The 24,890-nt window shown below is 49.5% G+C and overlaps 1 protein-coding gene across 1 annotated transcript in view; it reads right to left on the bottom strand.

Moving 5' to 3' along the window:
• Nucleotides 1-8,473: 8,473 nt before the first annotated feature.
• LOC137322632 (protein Atg16l2) overlaps nt 8,474-24,890 on the bottom strand; it is a 60,528-nt gene continuing 44,111 nt past the window's right edge. Inside the window, exons 11-12 of the mRNA XM_067985539.1 lie at nt 18,833-18,934; nt 8,474-13,047 (exon numbers count right to left, since the gene is read on the bottom strand). Coding sequence (XP_067841640.1) covers nt 12,954-13,047; nt 18,833-18,934 — 196 coding nt within the window. The 3' untranslated portion in view covers nt 8,474-12,953. The remainder of the gene's footprint in view (nt 13,048-18,832; nt 18,935-24,890) is intronic.

The raw sequence follows: 24,890 nt of genomic DNA, 5'->3' as shown, positions 1-24,890 counted from the left end.
TCCAATTCCCTTTTGAAAGTTACTTTCGAACCTGCCTTCAGGCAGCTCGTTCAACAAACTTTTCCCGTCCGTATTTTCCCGCAACTGTGCTTGGCGACGCCAGCATGCGATCGAGTATTCTGTCCGCACGCTGCCTGCCGTTGGTGGCGGTCCCTTTTAAGCTCTTGCCCGTGGTCAGAGGAGGAAATGCCTTTGGAATTCTTGGATCGAGGAATACTGGAGTACAAATGAGAGGGAAGAGGCGGGGGGCGGGGGGGCAGAAAAGTCGGGAAAGAAGCTGGATCAGCTCCTCGGGCATTAGCGATTCGGGCGATAGGAATTAAAGGGTGAGAATTAAAAGGGGGCATCGTCTTCAAATGGTGTCCGGCAAACCCATCATTACCCCCTCCCTGCGAGCAGAATAAAAGCAACGTTTAACTTGAGCCCAAACACCCAGCTGGTCCCTTGACCCCACGCACAATCCCACTTGATCCCTTTAAAAGCAGGAATCGTTACAATGGAGGCAGGAAGGAAACACTAGTTAAAAAAAAAATAAGGACAGAGGCACTTGTTCAAGTGGAGAGCGGTGATGCTGAATGAGAGTGATTTACAATTAATAATAAATAAATACATTCACAGTCTCTCTCCCTTCCCTTCCCCTGCTGTCTGCCCAGCCCCAGTGCTCGACTTTTCCAGTCTGTAATATTTACCTTATTCAATCCACGATGGTGAGCCCCCCTCTCACCCCCTGCAATTTAAACATAAAAGGCATAAACGCAAGAAGAAGGGAATCCAACAAACCTGGTGCCTTTGTCACTCATTTTTCTTCTTCCTTTCCTCCTCGCAGAGAGCAGACAGATCCCTGGAATGTGAGATGAGTGATCGGAGCCCAGCTCTTAAAGCCTCCAATTGGTATTTGATTCAGTCAACCCTGCTTGCTGCTGCCTCCTCTCTCTCAATCTGTTTTAATCTTGTCCCCTCCCCTTTCCGCACAAATTCAGGGTTTCTTTTCACAGACACAAGCTCCCCCCCACCTCCCCTCACACCTGATTTTAAATAGATAAATTCTGGTGGCTGTTTTCTTTCCTTTGAAATATGATAATCCCAGACTCCGTTGATTGCTCTCGCTCTCTTACTCCGTCATTCCTGACCCTACGGTGAGGACTACACACTGAGTCTCTCCGCTCCTTACACACATCCCCACGCCTACCTCTGCTTAAAGCTACAACGCGTCGCCAATCCCACAGCCTGATTCTGCGCCCCCCCCGCCCCCGGCCAAATCCTGCGTTCGGTAACTCTATCGCTGTCGGAGAACGGGGGTTCACCCCGACACATCTGCAGGTTGTAAAATCACGGTGACCGACGCCCGATTAATGTCTCGTCGCCGATGGCGCAGGTTTGAGTGAGGGGTGGAGGAGATCACGGTAGAATCGCAGGAAGTAGACAGATTCACGGACAGAGGGAACGGAGAGAGAGAGAGAGAGATGGATAAATACTTGGATGGACAGGTAGTTGTATTAGATAGATAGATGCACAGAGACAGACAAAAAATAGATAGATAGACAGATAGACAGACAGACAGATAGATGGACAGATAGACAGACAGACAGATAGATGGACAGATAGACAGACAGACAGATAGATGGACAGATAGACAGACAGACAGATAGACAGACAGACAGATAGATGGACAGATAGACAGACAGACAGATAGATGGACAGATAGACAGACAGACAGATAGATGGACAGATAGACAGACAGACAGATAGACAGACAGACAGATAGATGGACAGATAGACAGACAGACAGATAGATAGACAGATAGACAGACAGATAGATGGACAGATAGACAGACAGACAGATAGATGGACAGATAGACAGACAGACAGATAGATAGACAGATAGACAGACAGACAGATAGATGGACAGATAGACAGACAGACAGATAGATGGACAGATAGACAGACAGACAGATAGATAGACAGATAGACAGACAGACAGATAAATGGACAGATAGACGGACGGATAGGATAAGTAGATAGATACATATTGATAAACAGGCACTATTATATATATCTATATATAGATAGATTATAAGGGTAGAGTAGAGTAGTAGTTATTTAACTGAACTACTTACTAAGCCAAAGGCCTGCACTAATAATGCAAATACTATGTGTTCAAATCCCACCATTGCAGTTTGAGAATTCGAATTCAATTTTTTAAAAAGTTGGTATCAGTAGTTAAAAGTGACCCTGAAGCCGTTAGATTGTCATCATAATCTAAATGGTTCCTTTAGGGAAGGAAACCTGCCGTCCTTGCCCAGTTGGTTGGCTCTTGAGTGGCCTACCGAGTCACTCAGCTGTATCAACTGAAGAAGGCCCACCACCACCGTCTCAGGGCAGCTAGGGACGGGGCAATAAATGCCGGCCTTGCCAGCGACGCCCACATCCCCAGAATGAATTAAAAATAAATAAATAAACCCAATTTTTCCAAAGGAGAATCGGATATATACTAAAAAGGGGGGAAAAAAATTGCAGGGCTATGGGGGAAAGAGCAAGGGGGAGTGGGACTAATTGGGAAGCTCTTTCAAAGAGCCGGCACAGACACGATGGGCCGAATGGCCTCCTTTTGTCCTGTAAACCTTTCTGTGATTCTATGATATCGGTCCTTGGACTTCCTGCTCTGAATGACTCAGTTACACATGACTGAGCCACCAGAGGGAGCTTCACCTCTTTGTCTCAGGATGTGGCGGCAATCACAAGGTCACCGAGGTAATTACGGACGAGTAAGGCAAGTCGGCCCGTATCCAACGTCAACAACTTGCATTTATACAGCGCCTTTAACGTAGTAAAACGTCCCAAGGCGCTTCACAGGGGCGTAATCAGACAAAAATTGGCACCGAGCCCAAGAAGGAGATGTTAGGACAGGTGACCAAAAGCTTGGTCAAAGAGGTAGGTTTTAAGGAGCGTCTTAAAGGAGGAGAGAGAGGCGGAGAGGTTTAGGGAGGGAATTCCAGAGCTTAGGATTAGCAACAAACTTCTCACAGACGCTAAATTCCAGTTGGATGTTTTCCTTAAACTAGCTGTATATGTAAATACAACTTTGAGGCTCCAGGTTTTTTCAAACTGTTGCTTTTCTCTCTAGTGTAGAGTACAGCAGAGGGATGATTGTATATAAACATTCAGATTACTAAATCCTGTTAAGCAATAAGTGCAAATATAGCAGTATCTTAGGCGGCTGAAGGCACGGCCACCCATGGTGGAGCGATGGGAATCAGTGATACACAAGAGGCAAGAATTGGAGGGGGCGCAGAGATCTCGGAGGGTTGTAGGGCTGGAGGAGGTTACAGAGATAGGGAGGGGCGAGGCCATGGAGAGATTTGAAAACAAGGATGAGGATTTTAAAATCAAGGCGTTCCCAGACCGGGAGCCAATGTAGGTCAGTGAGCACAGGGGGTGATGGGTGAACAGGACTTGGTGCGAGTTAGGATACGGGCAGCAGAGTTTTGGATGAGCTCAAGTTTACAGAGGATGGACGCTGGGAGACCGGCCAGGAGAGCTTTGGAATAGTCGAGTCTGGAGGTAACAAAAGCACGGGTGAGGGTTTCAGCAGCAGATGATATGAGGCAGGGGCGGAGACGGGCGATGTTACGGAGGTGGAAATAGGCGGTCTTGGTGATGGAGCGGACATGTGGTCGGAAGCTCATCTCAGGGTCAGATAGGACGCCAAGGTTACGAACGGTCTGGTTCAGCCTCAGACAGTGACCAGGGAGAGGGATGGAGTTTGTGGCGGGGACCAAAGACAATGGCTTCGGTCTTTCCAATATTTAGTTGGAGGAAATTTTGGCTCATCCAATACTGAATGTCGGACAAGCAGTGTGACAAATCAGAGACAGTGGGGGGGTCGAGGGAGGTGGTGGTGAGGTAGAGCTGGGTGTCGTCAGCGTTCATGTGGAATCTGACGTTCTATTTTCAGATGATGTCGACGAGGGGCAGCATGTAGATGAGAAATAGGAAGGGGCCAAGGATAGATCCTTGGGGGACTCCAGAGGTAACCATGCAGGAGCGGGAAGAGAAGCCATTGCAGGTGATTCTCTGGCTACGACTGGATAAATAAGAATGGAACCAGGCGAGCGCAGTCCCACCCAGCTGGAAGGTGGAGGAGAGGCGATGGAGGAGGACGGTGTGACTAACTATGTCAAAGGCTGCAGACAGGTGAGAAGGATGAGGAGGGAGAGTTTACCACAGTCACAGTCACATAGGATGTCATTTGTGACTTTGATAAGGGCCGTTTCAGTACTATGGCAGGGACAGAAACCTGATTGGAGGGATTCAAACATGGAGTTGTGGGAAAGATGGGCACGGATTTGGGAGGCGACAACACGTTCGAGGACTTTGGTGAGGAAAGGGAGGTTGGAGATGGGGTGAACAGAGGGGTCAAGGTTGGGTGTTTTGAGGAGGGGTGTGATGACAGCAGATTTAAAGAGGATGGGGGACAGTACCTGAGGAGAGGGAACCGTTAACAATATCAGCTAACATGGGGGCCAGGAAGGGAAGTTGGGTGGTCAGCAGTTTGGTGGGAATAAGGTCGAGGGAGCAGGAGGTGGGTCTCATGGTCAAGGTGAGCTTGGAGAGGGCATGAGGGGAGATAGGAGAGAAACTAGAGAAAGGTGCAAGTTCAGAGCTAGGGCAGGGGGGGGAAGGGGAAGTTTGGCTCGGCAGGCTAGGGGAATGGAGGAAAACGGCAGAGGCAGCTGAGCGATGGTCTCAATCTTAGTGACAAAGAAGTCCATGAGCTCCTCGCACTTTTTGGAGGAGAGGGGCAAGGGAGAGGGGTTTAAGGAGACGGTTTTTAGTGGAGGAGAGAAGCCCGGGGGTTATCTTTGCGTTCCAGGATGACCCTAGAGTAATGAGCAGTTTTGGCAGAGGAGAGCAGGACCTGATAGTGCTTGATAAATGGTGGTAAATGGCTAAACCAGTCTTCCACCATAAACGTTCAAATCTGCGTCCCTTGGACTTAGCGGAGTGGAGATGGGGACTGTACCAGGGAGAACGACCAGGGTAGCAGAGTCATGCATCCAGAAGGACCATAAAGTCCTCACATCATGGTATCTAACTGATTCTTAATAATTACAGAGTTTTTGCTAGCTGATTATGTAAGTTCATTCCAAGTGTTCCTCATTCTTCATGTGAAGAAGAACTTACTGATATCAGTCCAAAATTTGCCTTTAACTAGTTGGAACCTGCATTCCCTTGCCCTACGCTCACAATTTAAGTTCAATTATTTCACATTTACCTTCTCCAAACTGTTTACTATTTTAAAATACTCATCCTCATTTTCAAATCCCTCCATGGCCTCGCCCCCCTCCCTATCTCTGTAACCTCCTCCAGCCCTACAACCCTCCGAGATCTCTGCGCTCCTCCAATTCTGGCCTCTTGCGCCTCCCCGATTTTAATTGCTCCACCTTTGGCGGCCGTGCCTTCAGCTGCCTCGGCCCTAAGCTCTGGAATTCCCTCCCTAAACCTCTCCGCCTCTCTATCTCTCTTTTTTCCTTTAAGATGCTCCTTAAAACCTACCTCTTTGACCATGCTTTTGGTCACCTGTCCTAATATCTCATGTGGCTCGGTGTCAAATTTAGTCTGAAAACGCTCCTATGAAATGCCTTGGGACATTTTACTACTTTGAGGGCGCAAATTGCTGTTGCTATGTATCTCTATTTCGCTCACCTCCTTTTGGAACTGGACAGTCCGAGTTTCTCCAATCTTTCTCTATCGACGGTTGTCCACTCCTACGATTAGTCCTGAGTACTTCTCTCATGATGACCAGAAATGGACAGACTACTCAAGGTGTGATTTGATCAGAGCATGATACAGTTTGAGTATGACTTCCTCCAAGTGTTTTGGCTTCAGTCCAGCCTTCTATCTGTTTTGTTGGTTGGACATGTTCTGCATTGAGTCTCCTAGAACCCCAAGATCTCGTTCATCTTTAGCTATTTCATATTACCACACTTGGAGCACTCTGCTCAGTTCTGGTCTCTATATCACAGGAAGGATGTAGAGGCAATGGAGAAGGTGCAAAAAAGATTTAGAAGGATGATACCAGAACTAACAGGATTAACACAACTATCAGGAAAGGCTGAACGGGCTGTGACGCTCTTCTTTAGAAAAGAGAAGGCTGAGTGTGACCCGATAGAGGTCTTTAAAATTATGAAGGGGGTTTGATAGCATAGACGCAGAGAAAACGTTTCCACTTGTGGGGGAGTCCAAAAACTAGGGGATAAAAAGATAAAATATTCACTAATAAATCCAATAGGGGAATTCAGGAGAAACTTCTTCACCCAGAGAGTGGTGAGAATGTGGAACTCGCTCCCACAAGGAGTAGTTGAGGTGAATAGTGTAGATACATTTAAGGGGAAGCTAGATAAACACATGAGGGAGAAAGGAATAGAAGGATATGGTGATCGGGTGAGATGAAGGGTAGGAGGAGGATCATGTGGAGCATAAACACAGCATAGACCTGTTGGGCCGAATGGCCTGTTTCTATGCTGTAAATACTATATAATTCTATATATTTTATACCATTCCTGGTGTATGCTTGTTACTTCTTCTTCCAAATTGCACAGGACCATACAACTAAATTTCATCTGCCACTGTTTTGCCCACTTACATATTGTGCACAAAACATTTTGTATTTCCCAAGAGATGCAACCATCCATCCTAGTTTGGCATTGTAACTCCAGCAAGGAAATACAGGAATCGCTGTAAGGTCATGATCCATATCGGTACCAACGACATAGGTTAGAAAGAGGGATGAGGTCCTGCAGGCAGATTTTAAGGAGTTAGGAAAGAGATTAATAGGCAGGACCTCAAAGGGAGTAATCTCTGGATTACTCTCAGTGCCACGTGCCAGTGAGAATAGAAATAAGAGGACAGAGCAGATGAACGTGTGGCTGGAGAGATGGTGCAGGAGGGAGGGCTTTAGATTCCTGGGGCATTGGGTCGAGTTCTGGGGGAGGTGGGACCTGTACAGGTCGCACCTCAACAGAGCTGGGACCAATGTCCTCGCGGGAAGGTTTGCTAATTCTGTTCGGGGGGGGGGGGGGGGGAAAAGGGGGGGGTTTAAACTAATTTGGCAGGGGGGTGGGCACCAGGATGTAGCATGAGAAAGGAGAAACAAGATGCACAAAGGATTGGGAGAGACAGATAGCATTAGAGTAAGAAATATGATGGTATTCGGTGGGATCAAACTAAGAGAGAGTACAAGAAAGTCTAAGATAGGTTTACAGTGCACGTGTGTAAATACACGAAGCGTAGTAAATAAGGTCGGTGAGCTCCAGGCGCAATTAGCCACATGGGAATATGATGTCGTGGCGATAACGGAGACCCGGCTCAAAAAATGGCAGGATTGGGCACTCAATATTCCTTGGACGAGTGTGGATTGATTAGGGAAAGCCAGCACGGATTTGTTAAAGGCAAATCGTGTTTAACTAACCTGATAGAGTTTTTTGATGAGGTAACAGAGAGGGTCGATGAGGGCAATGCGGTTGATGTGGTGTATATGGACTTTCAAAAGGCGTTTGATAAAGTGCCGCATAATTGGCTTGTCATCAACGGGGTACAGGAACAGGGGGATCTGGGGGTATATGTGCACAAATCTTTGAAGGTGGTAGGGCAGGTTGAGAAAGTCGTTAAAAAAGCATATGGAATCCTGGGCTTTATAAATAGAGGCATAGAGTACAAAAGTATGGAAGTCATGATGAATCTTTATAAAACACTGGTTCGACCACAACTGGAGTATTGTGTCCAGTTCTGGGCACCGCACTTTAGGAAAGATGTGAAGGCCTTAGGGAGGGTGCAGAAAAGATTTACTAGAATGATTCCAGGGATGAGGGACTTCAGTTACGTGGATAGACTGGAGAAGCTGGGGTTGTTCTCCTTGGAACAGAGAAGGTTGAGAGGAGATTTGATCGAGGTATTCAAAATCATGAAGGGTCTAGACAGAGTAGATAGAGAGAAACTGTTCCCATTGGCGGAAGGGTCAAGGACCTGAGGACGTAGATTTAAGGTGATTGGCAAAAGAACCAAAGGTGACATGAGGAAAAACTTTTTTTTTTTTAAACACAGCGAGTGGTTGGGATCTGGAATGCACTGCCCGAGGGGGTGGTGGAGGCAGATTCAATCATGGTCTTCAAAAGGTAATTGGATAAGTACTTGAAAGGAAAAAATTTGCAGGGCTACGGGGATAGGGCGGAGGAGTGGGGCTAGCTGGATTGCTCTTGCATAGAGCCGGCACGGACTCGATGGGCCGAATGGCCTCCTTCTGAGCTGTAACCTTTCTATGATTCTATGAAATACAGGAACCAAACTCCAGGCAAAAGTCAACATCTTCAGGTTGGGAGGGTTGAAAATTGGAGAGTGTGAAATCTGTGGGAATTAAAAGAATAAGTAAATGGGCAGTGAGTGAGTTACAAGAAAGAGACCGGCTCGTTGCAGAGAAAGGAAACGCGAGTTATTTTATTTAAAAATACAAAAATCGTGAAATTTAATGTTAAAAGAATTACTAATAGCAAATGTATCTTTACCAGACAGTAAATAAATTCCTTTTAATCCGTAAAGCATGTAAACAATACGTCAATTTAGCAGGTATTAAGACGAGCAGACACTCAACGATCCCTCCTTGTCCTTGCTTTTAAAAGGACATCGAACCTAAGTGTTGGGCAAACTTTAATTAAGGAGAACAAGGCTGTCAGGAGATGCTGATGGTATCTGCATCGCTGCGTTGGCTTTTTGCAAAGAAAATGTTTTGCCATTCACTTTTTCCCTCTTCGATGCCATGCCCCTTTAAGAGGCTGCAGACGTCCCTTTGTATAAAATTTCAATTCAATGTATTTTTTAATAGAAATTGCTGCATACTGTTGGTGTGAAATAAAACATACTAAAAGAGGAATATTTTTCTCTGTCATGCGCCTGGGCGAATTGGTGTCACCAAGACCCAGGAGAGAGGGGAGAGTGTTGCAGGGACCACACATTACGTTAGGTCTTAACTTCCATTGAGATGCCCTGCGATTTCCCAGGGGCATCCCCATGAGGCAAAACAGAGTCTGTGCCTTTGGGCACCCACAGTCATATAATTATACAAACACAAAAGGAGGCCATTCGGCCCATCGAGCCTGTGTCGGCTTTTTGAAAGAGCTGTCCAATTAGTCCAACTCTCCCCCTCCTCTTTCCCCGTAGCCCTGCAAATTCCTCCTTTTCCAGTATTTATCCAATTCCCCTTTTGAAAGTTATTATTGAATCTGCTTCCACCGCCCTTTCAGGCAGCGCATTCCAGATCGTAACAACTTGCAGCTTTAAAAAAAATTCTCATTTTCCCCCTGGATTTTTTTTTACCAATTATCTTAAATCTGTGTCCTCTGGTTACCGACCCTTTTGCCACTGGAGACAGTTTCTCCTTATTTACTCTATCAAAACCCTTTGTGATTTTGAACACAGCGATCCCATCTGAAAAGTGAGAGGGGATGGGATTATCACATCCCAATAATACTCGTTGTCTAGCCTCACACATAAAGAATGGCCATTTGGAGGAGGTACCAGAATGGCTGTGAACTGACTTCAGCGTTTTACAAGAATTGTTCTGGAAAAGCACAAAGAGAATGCAAACGGCAAACGTTTGGATGTTAGTAATTTCACTGTGTGCCAACAATCCACTTCCACCTCCGTAACATCGCCCGTCTCCGCCCCTGCCTCTGCCCATCTGCTGCTGAAACCCTCGTCCGTGCCTTTGTTACCTTCAGACTGGACTATTCCAATGCTCTCCTGGCCGGCCTCCCATCTTCCACCCTCGGTAAACTTGAGCTCATTCAAAACTCTGCTGCCCCCGTATCCTAACTCGCACCGAGTCCCGTTCACCCGTCACCTCCTGTGCTCACTGACCTGGCGACTTCGGCTCGATTTTAAAATTCTCGTCCATGTTTTCAAATCCCTCCATAGCCTGGGCCCCTCCCTATCTCTGTAACCTCCTCCAGCCCCACAGCCCTCCGAGATCTCTGCGCTCCTCCAATTCTGGCCTCTTGCGCATCCCCGATTTTCAGCTCCACCATTGGCGGCCGTGCCTTCGGCTGCCACGGACCCCAAGCTCTGGAATTCCCTCCCTAAACCTCTCCGCCTCCCTCTCTCCTCCTTTAAGACATAAGAAATAGGAGCAGGAGTAGGCCATTCGGCCCCTCGAGCCTGCTCCGCCGTTCAATCAGATCATGGCTGATCTTCGACCTCAACTCCACTTTCCCGCCCGATCCCCATATCCCTTGATTACCCCAAGTCCAAAAATCTTTCGATCTCAGCCTTAAATATACTCAATGACTGATCATCCACAGCCCTCTGGGGTAGAGAATTCCAAAGACGCTCCTTAAAACCCATCTCTTTGACAAAGCTTTTGGTGACCAGTCCTAATAACTCGCCCCTGCGAAGCACGTTTTGCATTAAAGGCAAGTTGGCGTTGTTCTTGTTGTTGTATAAATGGTAACAGCTAATGTGTCAGTACACACACACGTGAAAATATATGGCACCCACAATTGTCCTACGTAATTAAACCTATAAAAGATGCAACACACTGGAGCTCCTGGGGGACATCAATCCTGAGGGAGTCCATGGCACGTGAGTATTGGTACCGAGATCTCATATGCGCTGCAGGTAAGGGGCTGTGATTTAATTATCTCATTGACTTGACTTAATAAAGAGTATTTCAGTGTTTCCTACTCCTCAATCTTGTATTAGAGTGAAAGGATGCATGACAATATCCTATATAAGCCCAACACCCCATATAACTGCTTGCTTTAACGATGCCTCATGTGTCATCCCCGTCACTGCACAGGTCACCGATCCCCGTTTCCAGTGCCTCTCTGCTGCTCCTACCTTTTCCCACTGCTGGTCTCGGGAGAGTTGGCGCTACGTCAGACTCCCGTCACTGCTCCCCATCGCGTGGAGGGAGGGAGACACTGCCCTGGCTGGATCAGTATGGGGAGAAGTCTCCAACCTACATTCAATACTGATTTAAGTGGCTCCAGGGATGAGGGACTTCAGTTATGTGGAGAGACTGGAGAAGCTGGGGTTGTTCTTAGAACAGAGAAGGCTAAGAGGAGATTTAACAGAGGTGCTCAAAATCATGAAGGGTTTTTGATAGAGTAAATAAGGAGAAACTGTTTCCAGTGGCAGAAGGGTCGGTAACCAGAGGACACAGATTTAAGGTAATTGGCAAAAGAACCAGAGGGGGAGATGAGGAGGAATTTTTATATGCAGTGAGTTGTTCTGATCTGGAATGCGCTGCCTGAAGCAGATTCAGAAGTAACTTTCAAAAGGGAATTGGATAAATACTTGAATGGAAAAAACTTCCAGGGCTACGGGGAAAGAGTGGGGGGAGTGGGACTAATTGGATAGCTCTTTCACAGAGCAGGCACATGCACGATGGGCCGAATGGCCTCCTTCTGTGCTGTACCATACTACGACTATAAGCTATCCCACAACACTATTCGAAACTGTGCCAGTCTCAGGAAGAATTTTTTTTTATATAATAAAAAGATACAATATTTAAGTTGCTTTTAATAAACTTGATAAGAATCTTTGTCTTCCGAAAGTTGATTTCGCCACTTACGATAATCCGGACTTCCTGAGACTCCATGGGCAGGGGGGGGGGGGTGAGCGGCATCCCAGCATGCACCCAAGGAAGGAAGTCACTTGGCACCGTTGCCATGGAAATGTTTTTTGGGCAAGCAATTAAAAATAAATTCAACAAACTCAGCTTTTTCTTTTATCATGTTATTTGACACTTCTCCATTTCTCTCCTCTTCCCCTCCCAAGCCCCACCAACTATCTTGCCACACCGTGTGTGTCCCACAGAGAGAGTCCAGACAGGCAAGGCTGGGTCCCACCAACCCTGCTGTCCAAATGCTAGACCTTGGCCACGAATTGGGCTCGAGCCCCACAGTTTTCCCCCCTACTCCCCGCTCCCTCCCATCACCCTCCAAATTTCTCTGCCTCCCCCCCCCTCCTCCTCCTCCCCCACCATGATCCATCTGTCAAGTCACTTTGACCTGGGGTCGGCCACAGTCCAGCTCTGTGTGGAGACGGGACTAACGGCGTTTGATGTACAATAATTTAAAAATATTCTTCTCTCTCAAAAAAAAAATTGTTCCTATTGTGTCAAAGAAATGACAGCAAAGTGCATTCACAGACCAGCCCGTCCATACTTCCAAAGATCGCAACTCCACCTACTCAACAAATCCCTCAAACCCCTTCTCTCTCTCCGCACACACACACACACACACACACATCTAGTCGGCTTTATTGACCTGAAACCATTAATTTACTTTCCTCTCTCCACAGATGCTTCCTGACCTGCTGAGTGTTTCCGGCATTTCCTGTTTTTATTACACATATAATTGCCTCTTGAACCCTTTCACCTTCTGCGTCCCTTCCCGTAACTTATTGCACATCCAAAATTACCGCTCGGCGAGGGAAAGTTCTCAAACAATTCCCTTGCTTATTCCCCACTCACTGTAAAAGAATCCAACACAACCTGTACAGTCGAGGAAATGGTTTGGCTTTAACCCTTCCCTCTAACCTCCAGTCACCGCTCTTGGGCTGGCAAACAGTGGGGGAGGGTCTCTACTTGCAAGGTACAAGGTGACGTACTGGATAAGGCACGTGATAAACTCCCTCATCTCACTGGAGGTAGAAAGGTCTCTCCCTCTTTCTCTCCCTCTCGGCTCGTGCATGTTTCGATTCCCCTTCTCCTTTGAAGTTGAGGTGGTGGTGGTGGTGGTGTTGGTGGCAGGGGCTTGTCGACGGTATCTGCCCCCCGTTTAGAAAGTTAGATTTCTATGATCCAAGGATTGACGCTTTTTTTTGGACTTGACGCTCAAAACGTTGGGCGGCGGCTACAAAAACGGCGGCCACTCGGTTTGACCGACGCAGAGGCGTCAGCAGTCGGCCCAGAGGTTGGCAATCTTTGACCGGTCCACGCTCACCACGAACTCTCCCGAGCGCGACCAGGAGACAGCGTTAATGGAGGATCTGGAAAATAAAAGAGAACGCAAAGTTAGTTTCCGAGGAGGGAGGATTAGCGTTTAGCTTGGGGTAGGTGGAGAGGAGGGGGTTGAGAATTAGTGAAGTCCAGGCATTGGAGGGAGGGACTGTTCGTTTTCCAAATTTCCCCCCATCCCTTGTTCCTCTGAAGGCATCAACAACTTGCATTTATATCGCGCCTTTAACATAGTAAAACGTCCCAAGGCGCTTCACAGGAGCGATTATCAAACAAAATTTGACACTGAGCTACATAAGGAGATATTAGGACAGGAGACCAAAAGCACGGTCAAAGAGGTAGGTTTTTAGGAGCATCTTAAAGGAGGAGAGAGAGGTGGAGATGTTTAGGGAGGGGCCTGTCAGTGCGGACTGCACGGTGTGCGGATATACACAGTGTGCTGAGAGTTCGAGCGGCAGTGGACCTGAGAGTAGAAGACTGAGATTGTGGAATAAAAGCAGCAGCAGACCTGCACCAAGAGACAACTACTGTGCGACATCACAGGGACTTAACTCCTGGACCTAAGATAAATAAGAAGCAAAAAGTAATCCAAGTGGGACGTCACCAAGGAAGAGGTAAGTGATTGGCTGGTGAGTATTTTCCTGCTGAATTTGTCTAAGGTTAGAGTTTGTGGATTCTCTGGTCTCTGTTGTGTAGTGGGGGACTGCTGTTCAGCAAGGGCCCTTGAGTATACCTTTTAATTGAAGTGAAATTGGTGGGATTCATTTAATTTGAATTAATTAGTTAAAGGGTAAGTCATGTCAGGACAGCCCAGCCCCGTGTTATGCTCTTCCTGCTCGATGTGGGAAATCAGGGACCCTTCCGGTGTCCCTGACGACCATGTGTGCGGGAAATGTATCCAGCTGCAGCTACTGACAAACCGCATTGTGGCACTGGAGCTGCGGATGGATTCATTAAGGAGCATTCGCGATGCTGAAAACGTCGTGGATAGCACGTTTAGTGAGATGGTCACACCGCAGGTAAAGGTTGTACAGGCAGGAAGTAATTGGGTGACCACCAGGCAGAGTAAGAAGAGCAGGCAGGCAGTGCAGGGGTTCCCCTGTGGCCGTCCCCCTCTCAAACAAATATACCGCTTTGGATATTGTTGAGGGGGATGACTTATCAGGGGAAGGCAGCAGCAGCCGCCAACTTCCTGGCACCAGGGGTAGCTCTGCTGCACAGGCTGGGAGGAAAAAGAGTGGAAGAGCTATAGTGGTAGGGGATTCTATCGTAAGGGGAACAGACAGGCGTTTCTGTGGCCGTAAACGTGACTCCAGGATGGTTTGTTGCCTCCCTGGTGCCAGGGTCATGGATGTCACTGAGCGGCTACAGGGCATTCTCAAGGGGGAGGGTGAGCAGGCAGAGGTCGTGGTCCACATTGGGACCAACGACATAGGTAGGAAGGGAGATGAGGTCCTGCATCAAGAATTTAGGGAGCTAGGTAGCAGATTAAAGAGCAGGACCTCAAAGGTTGTAATCTCTGGATCACTCTCAGTGCCACGGGCTAGTGAGTACAGAAATAGGAGGATAGAACAGATGAATGCGTGGCTAAAGAGTTGGTGCAGGAGGGAGGGTTTCAGTTTCCTGGATCACTGGGCCTGCTTCTGGGGAAGGTGGGACTTGTACAAGTCAGACGGGTTGCACCTGAACCAGAGCGGGACAAATATCCTTGCGGGGAGGTTTGCTAGCACTGTTGGGGGGGGTTTAAACTAACTTGGCAGGGGGATGGGATACAGAGTGGAGCTACAATAGGGGGTGATGTGCAGCCAAATATAGAGAAAAAAACAAGTCAGCTTGGAAGACAGGGCAAATATGTGAGGGCAAGGCTGGATGGCATCTATTTTAATGCAAGGAGTCTTGCGAATAAGGTGGATGAACTGAAGGTGTTGATAAACACATGGGAGTAGGATATTGTTGCTGTCACAGAGACATGGTTGAGGGAGGGGCAAGACTGGCAGCTCAATATTCCGGGGTACAGAATCTTCAGACGAGACAGAGGGGGAGGTATAAGAGGAGGGGGGGTCGCAATATTAATTAAAGAATCAATTACTGCCATAAGGAGGGATGATATATTAGCAGGTTCCTCTAATGAGGCCATATGGGTGGAGCTTAAAAACAAAAAGGGGGCAAGCACTTTGATGGGAGTGTACTATAGACCCCCAAACAGTCAGGGGGAGATAGAGGAACAGATATGTAGGCAAATCTCAGAAAATTGTGCAAATAATAGGGTAATAATAGTGGGGGATTTCAACTTCCCCAATATTAACTGGGATACTCAGAGTGTAAAAGGCTTAGAGGGTACAAAATTCTTAACGTGCATCCAGGAGAGCTTTTTGAGCCAGCATGTAGAAAGTCCTACAAGAGAGGGGGCAGTACTGGACCTAATTCTAGGGAATGTGGCCGGCCAAGTGGAAGAAGTGCTAGTAGGTGAGCACTTTGGTGACAGTGACCATAATTCGGTGAGATTTAAGGTGGTCATGGAAAAGGATAGGGAGGGGCCGGAAATAAAGGTTCTAAATTGGGGGAAGGCCGATTTTAATAGGATAAGGCAGGATCTGGCCAAAATGGACTGGGATCAGCTGCTTGTAGGAAAATCCGCATCGGAGCAATGGGAGTCTTTCAGAAGGGAGATTGAGACCATACAATGGCAACATGTTCCCGTAAAGGTCAAGGGTGGTTCCAAGAACTCCAGGGAACCTTGGATGTCAGGGGATATACGAGAATGGATTAGGAAAAAAAGGAGGGCTCTTGGCAGATACAAAAGGCTAAAGACGGAGGAAGCCCTAGAGGAGTACAAAAAGTGCAGGGGGATACTTAAAAAAGAAATTAGGAGATCAAGGAGGGGCCATGAAATAACACTGGCAAGCAAAATAAAGGAAAATCCTAAGATGTTTTATAAGTATATTAAGGGTAAGAGGATGACTAGGGAAAAAATAGGGCCCATTAGGGACAAAAATGGCAATCTGTGTGTGGAGCCGGCAGATGTAGGAGGGGTTCTAAATGAATTTTTTGCATCTGTTTTCACTATGGAGAAGGACGATGTAGACATAGAAATACGGCAGGGGGACTGTGATATACTCGAACATATTAACATCGAGCGGGAGGAGGTATTGGCGGTTTTAGCAGGCCTAAAAATGGATAAATCCCCAGGCCCGGACGAAATGTATCCCAGGCTACTGTGTGAGGCAAAGGAGGAGATTGCGGGGACTCTGACACATATATTCAGAACCTCTCTGGCCACAGGGGATGTGCCAGAGGACTGGAGAACCGCTAATGTAGTACCATTATTCAAGAAGGGGAGTAGGGAAAAACCGGGGAACTACAGGCCAGTGAGCCTAACATCAGTGGTAGGAAAATTATTGGAAAAAATTCTGAAGGACAAAATTAGTCTCCACTTGGAGAAGCAAGGATTAATCAGGGATAGTCAACATGGCTTTGTCAAGGGAAGATCATGTCTGACTAATTTGATTGAATTTTTTGAGGGGGTGACTAGGCGTGTGGATGAGGGTAACGCAGTGGATGTGGTATACATGGATTTCAGTAAGGCCTTCGATAAAGTCCCGCACAGGAGACTGGTCAAGAAGGTACGAGCCCATGGAATCCAGGGTGCCATGGCACTTTGGATACAAAACTGGCTTAGTGGCAGAAGGCAGAGGGTGATGGTCGAAGGTTGTTTTTGTGACTGGAAGCCTGTGGCCAGTGGGGTACCACAGGGATCGGTGCTGGGTCCCTTGCTGTTTGTGGTCTACATTAATGACTTGGATATGAATGTAAAAGGTATGATCAGTAAGTTCGCTGATGATACAAAAATTGGTAGGGTGGTAAATAGCGAGGAGGATAGCCTCAGTCTGCAGGACGATATAGATGGGTTGGTCAGATGGGCGGAACAGAGGCAAATGGAATTTAACCCGGAAAAGTGCGAGGTGATGCACTTTGGAGGGACTAACAAGGCAAGGGAATACACAATGAATGGGAGGACCCTAGGCAAGACAGAGGGTCAGAGGGATCTTGGTGTGCAAGTTCACAGATCCCTGAAGGCGGCGGAACAGGTAGATAAGGTGGTGAAGGCATATGGGATACTTGCCTTTATTAGCCGAGGCATAGAATATAAGAGCAAGGAGGTTATGATGGAGCTGTATAAAACACTGGTTAGGCCACAGCTGGAGTACTGTGTGCAGTTCTGGTCGCCACACTACAGGAAGGATGTGATCGCTTTGGAGAGGGTGCAGAGGAGATTCACCAGGATGTTACCAGGGCTGGAGCGCTTCAGCTATGAAGAGAGACTGGGAAGATTGGGTTTGTTTTCCTTGGAGCAGAGGAGGCTGAGGGGGGACATGATTGAGGTGTACAAAATTATGAGGGGCACAGATAGGATGGATACTAAGGAGCTTTTTCCCTTCGTTGAGGGTTCTATAACAAGGGGACATAGATTCAAGGTAAAAGGCGGGAGGTTTAGAGGGGATTTGAGAAAGAACTTTTTCACCCAGAGGGTGGTTGGAGTCTGGAACTCACTGCCTGAAAGGGTTGTGGAGGCAGGAACCCTCACAACATTCAAGAAGCATTTGGATGAGCACTTGAAATGCCATAGCATACAAGGCTACGGACCAAATGCTGGAATATGGGATTAGAGTAGACAGGGCTTGATGGCCGGCGCAGACACGATGGGCCGAAGGGCCTCTATCCGTGCTGTATAACTCTATGACACTATGACTCTATGACTCTATGAATTCCAGAGCTTGCGGCTAGGCGGCTGAAGGCACGGCCGCCAATGGTGGAGTGATGAAAATCGGGGATGCGCAAGAGGCCAGAATTGGAGGAGCGCAGAGATCTCGGAGGGTTGCAGGGCTGGAGGAGGTTACAGAGATAGGGAGGGGGGCGAGGCCGTGGAGGGATTTCGAAATGAGGATGAGAATTTTTAAATCGAGGCGATGCCGGATCGAGAGCCAATCTCGGTCAGCGAGCACAGGGGGTGATGGGAGAACGGGACTTGGTGCGAGTTAGGGGACAGGCAGCAGAGGCTTGGATGGGCTGGGGTTTTTCAGAGGGTCAGGCGATCATTGGAATAGTCGAGCGATGTTGGGCTACGATTCCATGGAGGGTGGCCACCCTCACCCAAATAACCATTCATCAGCCACGTTTGATCTTCACTCAGTGTCCACGCGTCATCCAGTGGGATTCACTGACCAGCGATCGGGAAATGGGAACACTTGGCGAACTGTTCTCTCCCTAAAGGAGACCAAGGTCAAAGGTAGCACTGGTCCTCCTACTCATCGGCAAACTGAACGCAGACCAGACATCGAACCTTGTACGTTCCTGCTTTGTCTGACGTCAGGGAAGCTCCTCATCCTTGCCTCTTTTACTCATTTTATTTTATTGATGTCTTGGGGCCAATCAATCAACATCACTAAAACAGTTTATCTGGTAATTTATCCCATTGCTGTTTGTGGGATCTTGCTGTGCGCAAAATGGCTGCCGTTTTCCCAACATTACAACAGTGACTACACTTTAAAAGTGCTTCAATGGTTGTGAAGCGTTTTGGGACATCCCGAGGTCGTGAAAGGCACTATAAAAATCCAAGCAAGTCTGTCTGTCTGTCTTTCCTCCTGTGAAGCCTCTTGGGAGGTTTTCCTACGTTAAAACATTGTAGAAACGCAAGCTGTTGTTGTTGGCACCCTGGGAGGTCAGAATTATTTTTTCCCTTTCCCTCTCCAAACTCGTGCAAGTAGAGACTCAGCGGGAAGGAATCCTGAACATACGGTGCGCGCTCCCTCTGCGTACCTGTGCTGTCCAACGAGGGAGGTCTCCAGTTTCCCGGTGCAGACATCCCAGACGTAGAGAACTCCGTCAGAGGACCCCGCCACTGCGTAATTCCCATCAGGACTGAAAGATCAGAAAAAGAACAAGTCCAATCATCGCAGCCCAGCAGCACAATGTAAACACCCTTGAGACTGAAGGAAGTACTGGATTATCAGCCTTTGCAAATTCCCTCCTCCCCATAGCCCCACCTCTCAGCTACCTCCTCCAGCCCGACATACACTCTCTCCTCCGAGTCAGAAGGTCCCACCACAGAGACTTGAGCCCATATTCTAGGCTGACACTCCCGGTGCAGTACTGAGGGAGCGCCGCGCTGTCGGAGGGGCGGTGCTGAGGGAGCGCCGCGCTGTCGGAGGGGCGGTGCTGAGGGAGCGCCGCGCTGTCGGAGGGGCGGTGCTGAGGGAGCGCCGCGCTGTCGGAGGGGCGGTGCTGAGGGAGCGCCGCGCTGTCGGAGGGGCGGTGCTGAGGGAGCGCCGCGCTGTCGGAGGGGCGGTGCTGAGGGAGCGCCGCGCTGTCGGAGGGGCGGTGCTGAGGGAGCGCCGCGCTGTCGGAGGGGCGGTGCTGAGGGAGCGCCGCGCTGTCGGAGGGGCGGTGCTGAGGGAGCGCCGCGCTGTCGGAGGGGCGGTGCTGAGGGAGCGCCGCGCTGTCGGAGGGGCGGTGCTGAGGGAGCGCCGCGCTGTCGGAGGGGCGGTGCTGAGGGAGCGCCGCGCTGTCGGAGGGGCGGTGCTGAGGGAGCGCCGCGCTGTCGGAGGGGCGGTGCTGAGGGAGCGCCGCGCTGTCGGAGGGGCGGTGCTGAGGGAGCGCCGCGCTGTCGGAGGGGCGGTGCTGAGGGAGCGCCGCGCTGTCGGAGGGGCGGTGCTGAGGGAGCGCCGCGCTGTCGGAGGGGCGGTACTGAGGGAGCGCCGCGCTGTCGGAGGGGCGGTACTGAGGGAGCGCCGCGCTGTCGGAGGGGCGGCGCTGAGGGAGCGCCGCGCTGTCGGAGGGGCGGCGCTGAGGGAGCGCCGCGCTGTCGGAGGGGCGGTACTGAGGGAGCGCTGCACTGTCGGAGGGGCCATCTTTAGGATGAGATGTTAAATCAAGGCCCCTGTCTGTCCTCACAGGTGAATGTAGAAGATCCCATGGCATCATTTTGAAGCACAGCAGGGGGGAGTTCTCCCCGGTGTCCTGGGGCCAATGTTTATCCTTCAACCAACATCACTAAAATCGATGATCTGGTCATTATCACATTGCTGTTTGTGGGATCTTGCTGTGCGTAATTGGCTGCCGCTTTTCCTACATTACAACAGTGACCACACTTCAAAAAGTACTTCATCGGCTGTAAAGCACTTTGGGACGTCCTGAGGTCGTGAAAGGCTCTGTAGAGAATGCAAGTTCTCTCTTATGATTTGGTGTTAAATTATAAGGAACCGTAACAAAGCAGCTGTGATTGTTTACATGGTCGAACGGCAGCGCGGAGTCTGACGAGCGGAGGAGCTGCCCGAGGCCGTGGAGCCCTCCCCCGCAGCGAGAGTCCAGCGGAGGAAGAAAAAAAGAGACAACATCAAGTTTTCAACTCAACAGTTGGCATCTTCGAAACACGTCACCCCACTAAATCAGGAGAGGACAGCAGGCATCGGCGAAAACACATCAGACAGGCTGGACGCACATCAGAATTCAAAGGATGTGGAGGCGGAACCACTCAATAGTACACGCCCTCCCCCCCGCCCCCCCCGAGGAGATGCCGTCTTTCAGGAACGTTTTCGGAGAGCCGGCTTTTAAAGGGGAAAGAGCTGGAAGAAGATTAATTGAATTTAAGAAACCAAAAGGTCTCTCTTCCTCAACAGCTTGAATCGTTAAGCTTAGGTTTTTCTTTTTTCTCACACTGGTGCTCGGTCGGTTCTGATCCCCGGGAGGCAGGTGCCCAAACATTGATTCCAACCACACCCCACTCCCCCCGCTGTCCCCCGTCCCCCTCCTCGTCCTCTAGGGTCGCCAACCTCTTCAGTCTGCAGGAATTGAAGATTAATCTCCAGGATGCTGCTGCCAGCAAAACACTCGGGGGGAAAAATCATAGAGGGATTAAAAGAAAATGTGCTTCTTCTTCATTTTCTTTTCAAAAACTTTTGCTTATTAGCGCAGCGCTCCCTCAGCACTGACCCTCCGACAGTGCGGCGCTCCCTCAGTACTGACCCTCCGACAGTGCGGCGCTCCCTCAGTACTGACCCTCCGACAGTGCGGCGCTCCCTCAGTACTGACCCTCCGACAGTGCGGCGCTCCCTCAGTACTGACCCTCCGACAGTGCGGCGCTCCCTCAGTACTGACCCTCCGACAGTGCGGCGCTCCCTCAGTACTGACCCTCCGACAGTGCGGCGCTCCCTCAGTACTGACCCTCCGACAGTGCGGCGCTCCCTCAGTACTGACCCTCCGACAGTGCGGCGCTCCCTCAGTACTGACCCTCCGACAGTGCGGCGCCCCCTCAGTACTGACCCTCCGACAGTGCGGCGCTCCCTCAGTACTGACCCTCCGACAGTGCGGCGCTCCCTCAGTACTGACCCTCCGACAGTGCGGCGCTCCCTCAGTACTGACCCTCCGACAGTGCGGCGCTCCCTCAGTACTGACCCTCCGACAGTGCGGCGCTCACTCAGTACTGACCCTCTGACAGTGCGGCGCTCCCTCAGTACTGCCCCTCCGACAGTGCGGCGCTCCCTCAGTACTGCCCCTCCGACAGTGCGGCGCTCCCTCAGTACTGCCCCTCCGACAGTGCGGCGCTCCCTCAGTACTGACCCTCCGACAGTGCGGCGCTCCCTCAGTACTGACCCTCCGACAGTGCGGCGCTCCCTCAGTACTGCCCCTCCGACAGTGCGGCGCTCCCTCAGTACTGAGAGTCAAGGATCATCCAATCGGGTAATGAAGAGCCTGTTCGTTATCCGATTGGTCATGGGAAGGCAGGGCGCCGCGAGGATTGATGTGTTGGGTGACCAATGGTGGGAGTGGGGGCGGGGCAGTTTGAGGCAGGAGGTCATGTAATGAAACCTCCAGGAATACGCCCAACCAGAGTTGGCAACCCTACCGCCCTCCCCTCCCCACAATATACGTTACTAAATCCAGCTCCATCATCCTGCTGGAACTAATCGTACTCCCGGGTTTCTGTGGGTTTAGGAATCAGCCTCTTGGGGAGGGGGGAATTGGCTTGGATTTAACAGTGCAAATTTGGGGGGAAATCCATTCTCAGGGATGCCGGTCTCCCAGGGTTGGATCTAAACATGCAGCAGTGTAAAAGGGGAGGGGGGAGGAGGGGGGGGGAGGAGAGAGGAGGGGAGGAGGGGGGGGAGGAGAGAGGAGGGGAGGAGGGAGGGGAGGGGAGAGGAGGGGAGGAGGGAGGGGAGGGGAGAGGAGGGGAAGGGAGAGGGGAGGGGAGGGAGGAGAGAGGAGGGGGGAGGGGAGAGAGGAGGGAGGAGGTGGAGGGGGGAGATAGTTACGTTGGGAAGGAGGGGGCCACCTCCAAGTTTCGTTAAAAGTGAAAGAAAGTCAGGGGTGAGAGTTAATGTTCTTCAGATTATAGCCTGGTGTCTACATTAAAGATATTTGGCCAAATAATCCAGTGAACGAGAGTTCAAAATCCCACCCTGGGTAGTTTGAGAATTTGAATTCAGTTTTTAAAAAAAAAAAATCTGTAAATAAAAATCTGGTCTCAGTAAAAGTGACCGTGAAGCTGTTGGATTATCATAAAAACCCAACTGGTTCATTAATGTCCTTTAGGGAAGGAAACCTGCCGTCCTTACCCGGTCTGGGCCTATAGGTGACTCCAGTCTCACCCCAACATGGCTGACTCATAACTTCACTCCTGAAGTGGCCCAGCGAGACACTCAGTTGTATCAAAACTTTCAAGGCGGCTCACCACCACCTTCTCAAGGGGGCAACTAGGGGGTGGGCAACAAATGCCGGCCTCGCCAGCGACGCCCACATCCCCAGAACAAAATTTTAAGAAGATATTTTTAAATATTACACAAAGTCTTACAACAATTCTCTCATTGCCCGTTCCATCATTTTGAATCTTCTCCCACCCCCCCCACCCCAGATCATCTCTCACACGGAGCAGTTCTCCAGGCCCTGGAATGGTTCCATTCATTTCAATGGGGATTTGGCACGTTGGTGCAGCCAACACATCACCCAAATCCAGGAAACCCCTTTACCAGTTAAGGAGGTGAAGCACCGTCCTGCCACAGACCAGGTACAGCCGACCCGATGATCGACCTCAACTCCACTTTCCCTCCCGGTCCTCATATCCCTCGATTCCCCTAGAGTCCAAAAAATCTATCGCTCTCAGTCTTGAATATACTCAACGACTGAGCATCCACAGCCCTCTGGGGTAGAGAATTCCAAAGATTCACAAACCTCTGAGTGAAGAAATTCCTCCTCATCTCAGGCTTAAATGGCCGACCCCTTATCCTGAGACTATGCCCTCTAGTTCTAGACTCTCCAGCCAGGGGAAACAACCTCTCAGCATCTCCCCTGTCAAGCCCCCTCACAATCTTATATGTTTCAATGAGATCACCTCTCATTCTTCTAAACTCCAGCACTGGAGTATAGGGGCACTGGAGTATAGGGGGATAGGGGGACTGGAGTATAGGGGGATAGGGGGATAGGGTATGAACCGCCCGAGAATATGTTGTGCATAAAATTCCTGGATTTCTCAAAGATAATCAAGCAAAATTCATCCATTCTCACGTTCCCATAATTCACTCCTGGCCTGCTGTCTGCCCAACATTCCTTTCCCAGCCTCCACCAATCACAAGAGCCCCTCCCAGCCTCCACCAATCACAAGATTCCCCCCGCCTGCACCATTCACAAGATCAACACGAGGGTTCAAAGCCAATCGGCTTAGCCGATCTCACACATCCAGAAATCCCCTACAAACCTTGCCCTATCTCAACGCCCAACAATTACTTGTATAATTCCAGGGGTTTTCCTCCAATGCCCTATCTGGGAGTCCATTCCATGCGTTGATCATTCTTAGTGTTTGGAACTTCCTGACCTCAATCCCAGATTTGCCTCTTCCTACTTTGTGTCCCTTTGTCCCACTCTCACAGTTTAGCTTCAACTATTATTCCAGATCTGCCTTTTCTGTCCTATTTTCTATCGGTGCGTAAATTGGCTGCTGCGTTTCCCCAAATTACAACAGTGACTACACTTCAAAAGGTACTTCATTGGCTGTAAAGCGCTGTGGGAGGTCCTGAGTTTGTGATGGGTACCATATGAATGCGAGTTCTTTCTTTCTACACCTCTGAGAGGTCCCCCTCACAGTCACCTCCTTTCAAGGGTTATTCAACCCACGACCTGTAGGCTCGGGAAGGCCATAAAAGGACAGTCGCCCCAGAAAGACTTTGAAAGGAAATAACACCTCTCCAAGTTCAGAGACACAGAGAGACACACACACACACACACACACACACACACAGAGAGACACACACACAGACACACACACACAGAGAGACACACACACAGAGAGACACACACACAGAGAGACACACACACAGAGAGACACACACACACACACAGAGAGACACACACACACACACAGAGAGACACACACACACACACAGAGAGACACACACACACACACACAGAGAGACACACACACACACACACAGAGAGACACACACACACACAGAGAGACACACACACACACACACAGAGACACACACACAGACACAGAGAGACACACACACAGACACAGAGAGACACACACAGAGACACACACACACACACACACACAGAGACACACACACACACAGAGAGACACACACACACAGAGAGACACACACACACACAGAGAGACACACACACACACAGAGAGACACACACACACACACACAGAGACACACACAGAGACACACACAGAGAGACACACAGAGAGACACACAGAGAGACACACAGAGAGACACACAGAGAGAGAGAGACACACAGAGAGAGAGACACACAGAGAGAGAGACACACAGAGAGAGAGACACACAGAGAGAGAGACACACAGAGAGAGAGACAC

This window comes from Heptranchias perlo, chromosome 6 (assembly GCF_035084215.1).
Source record: "Heptranchias perlo isolate sHepPer1 chromosome 6, sHepPer1.hap1, whole genome shotgun sequence".
In the NCBI taxonomy this organism is placed as follows: domain Eukaryota; kingdom Metazoa; phylum Chordata; class Chondrichthyes; order Hexanchiformes; family Hexanchidae; genus Heptranchias; species Heptranchias perlo.
Note: the sequence above shows the minus strand (reverse complement) of the source record. Positions and strands in the feature narration are given on the sequence as shown.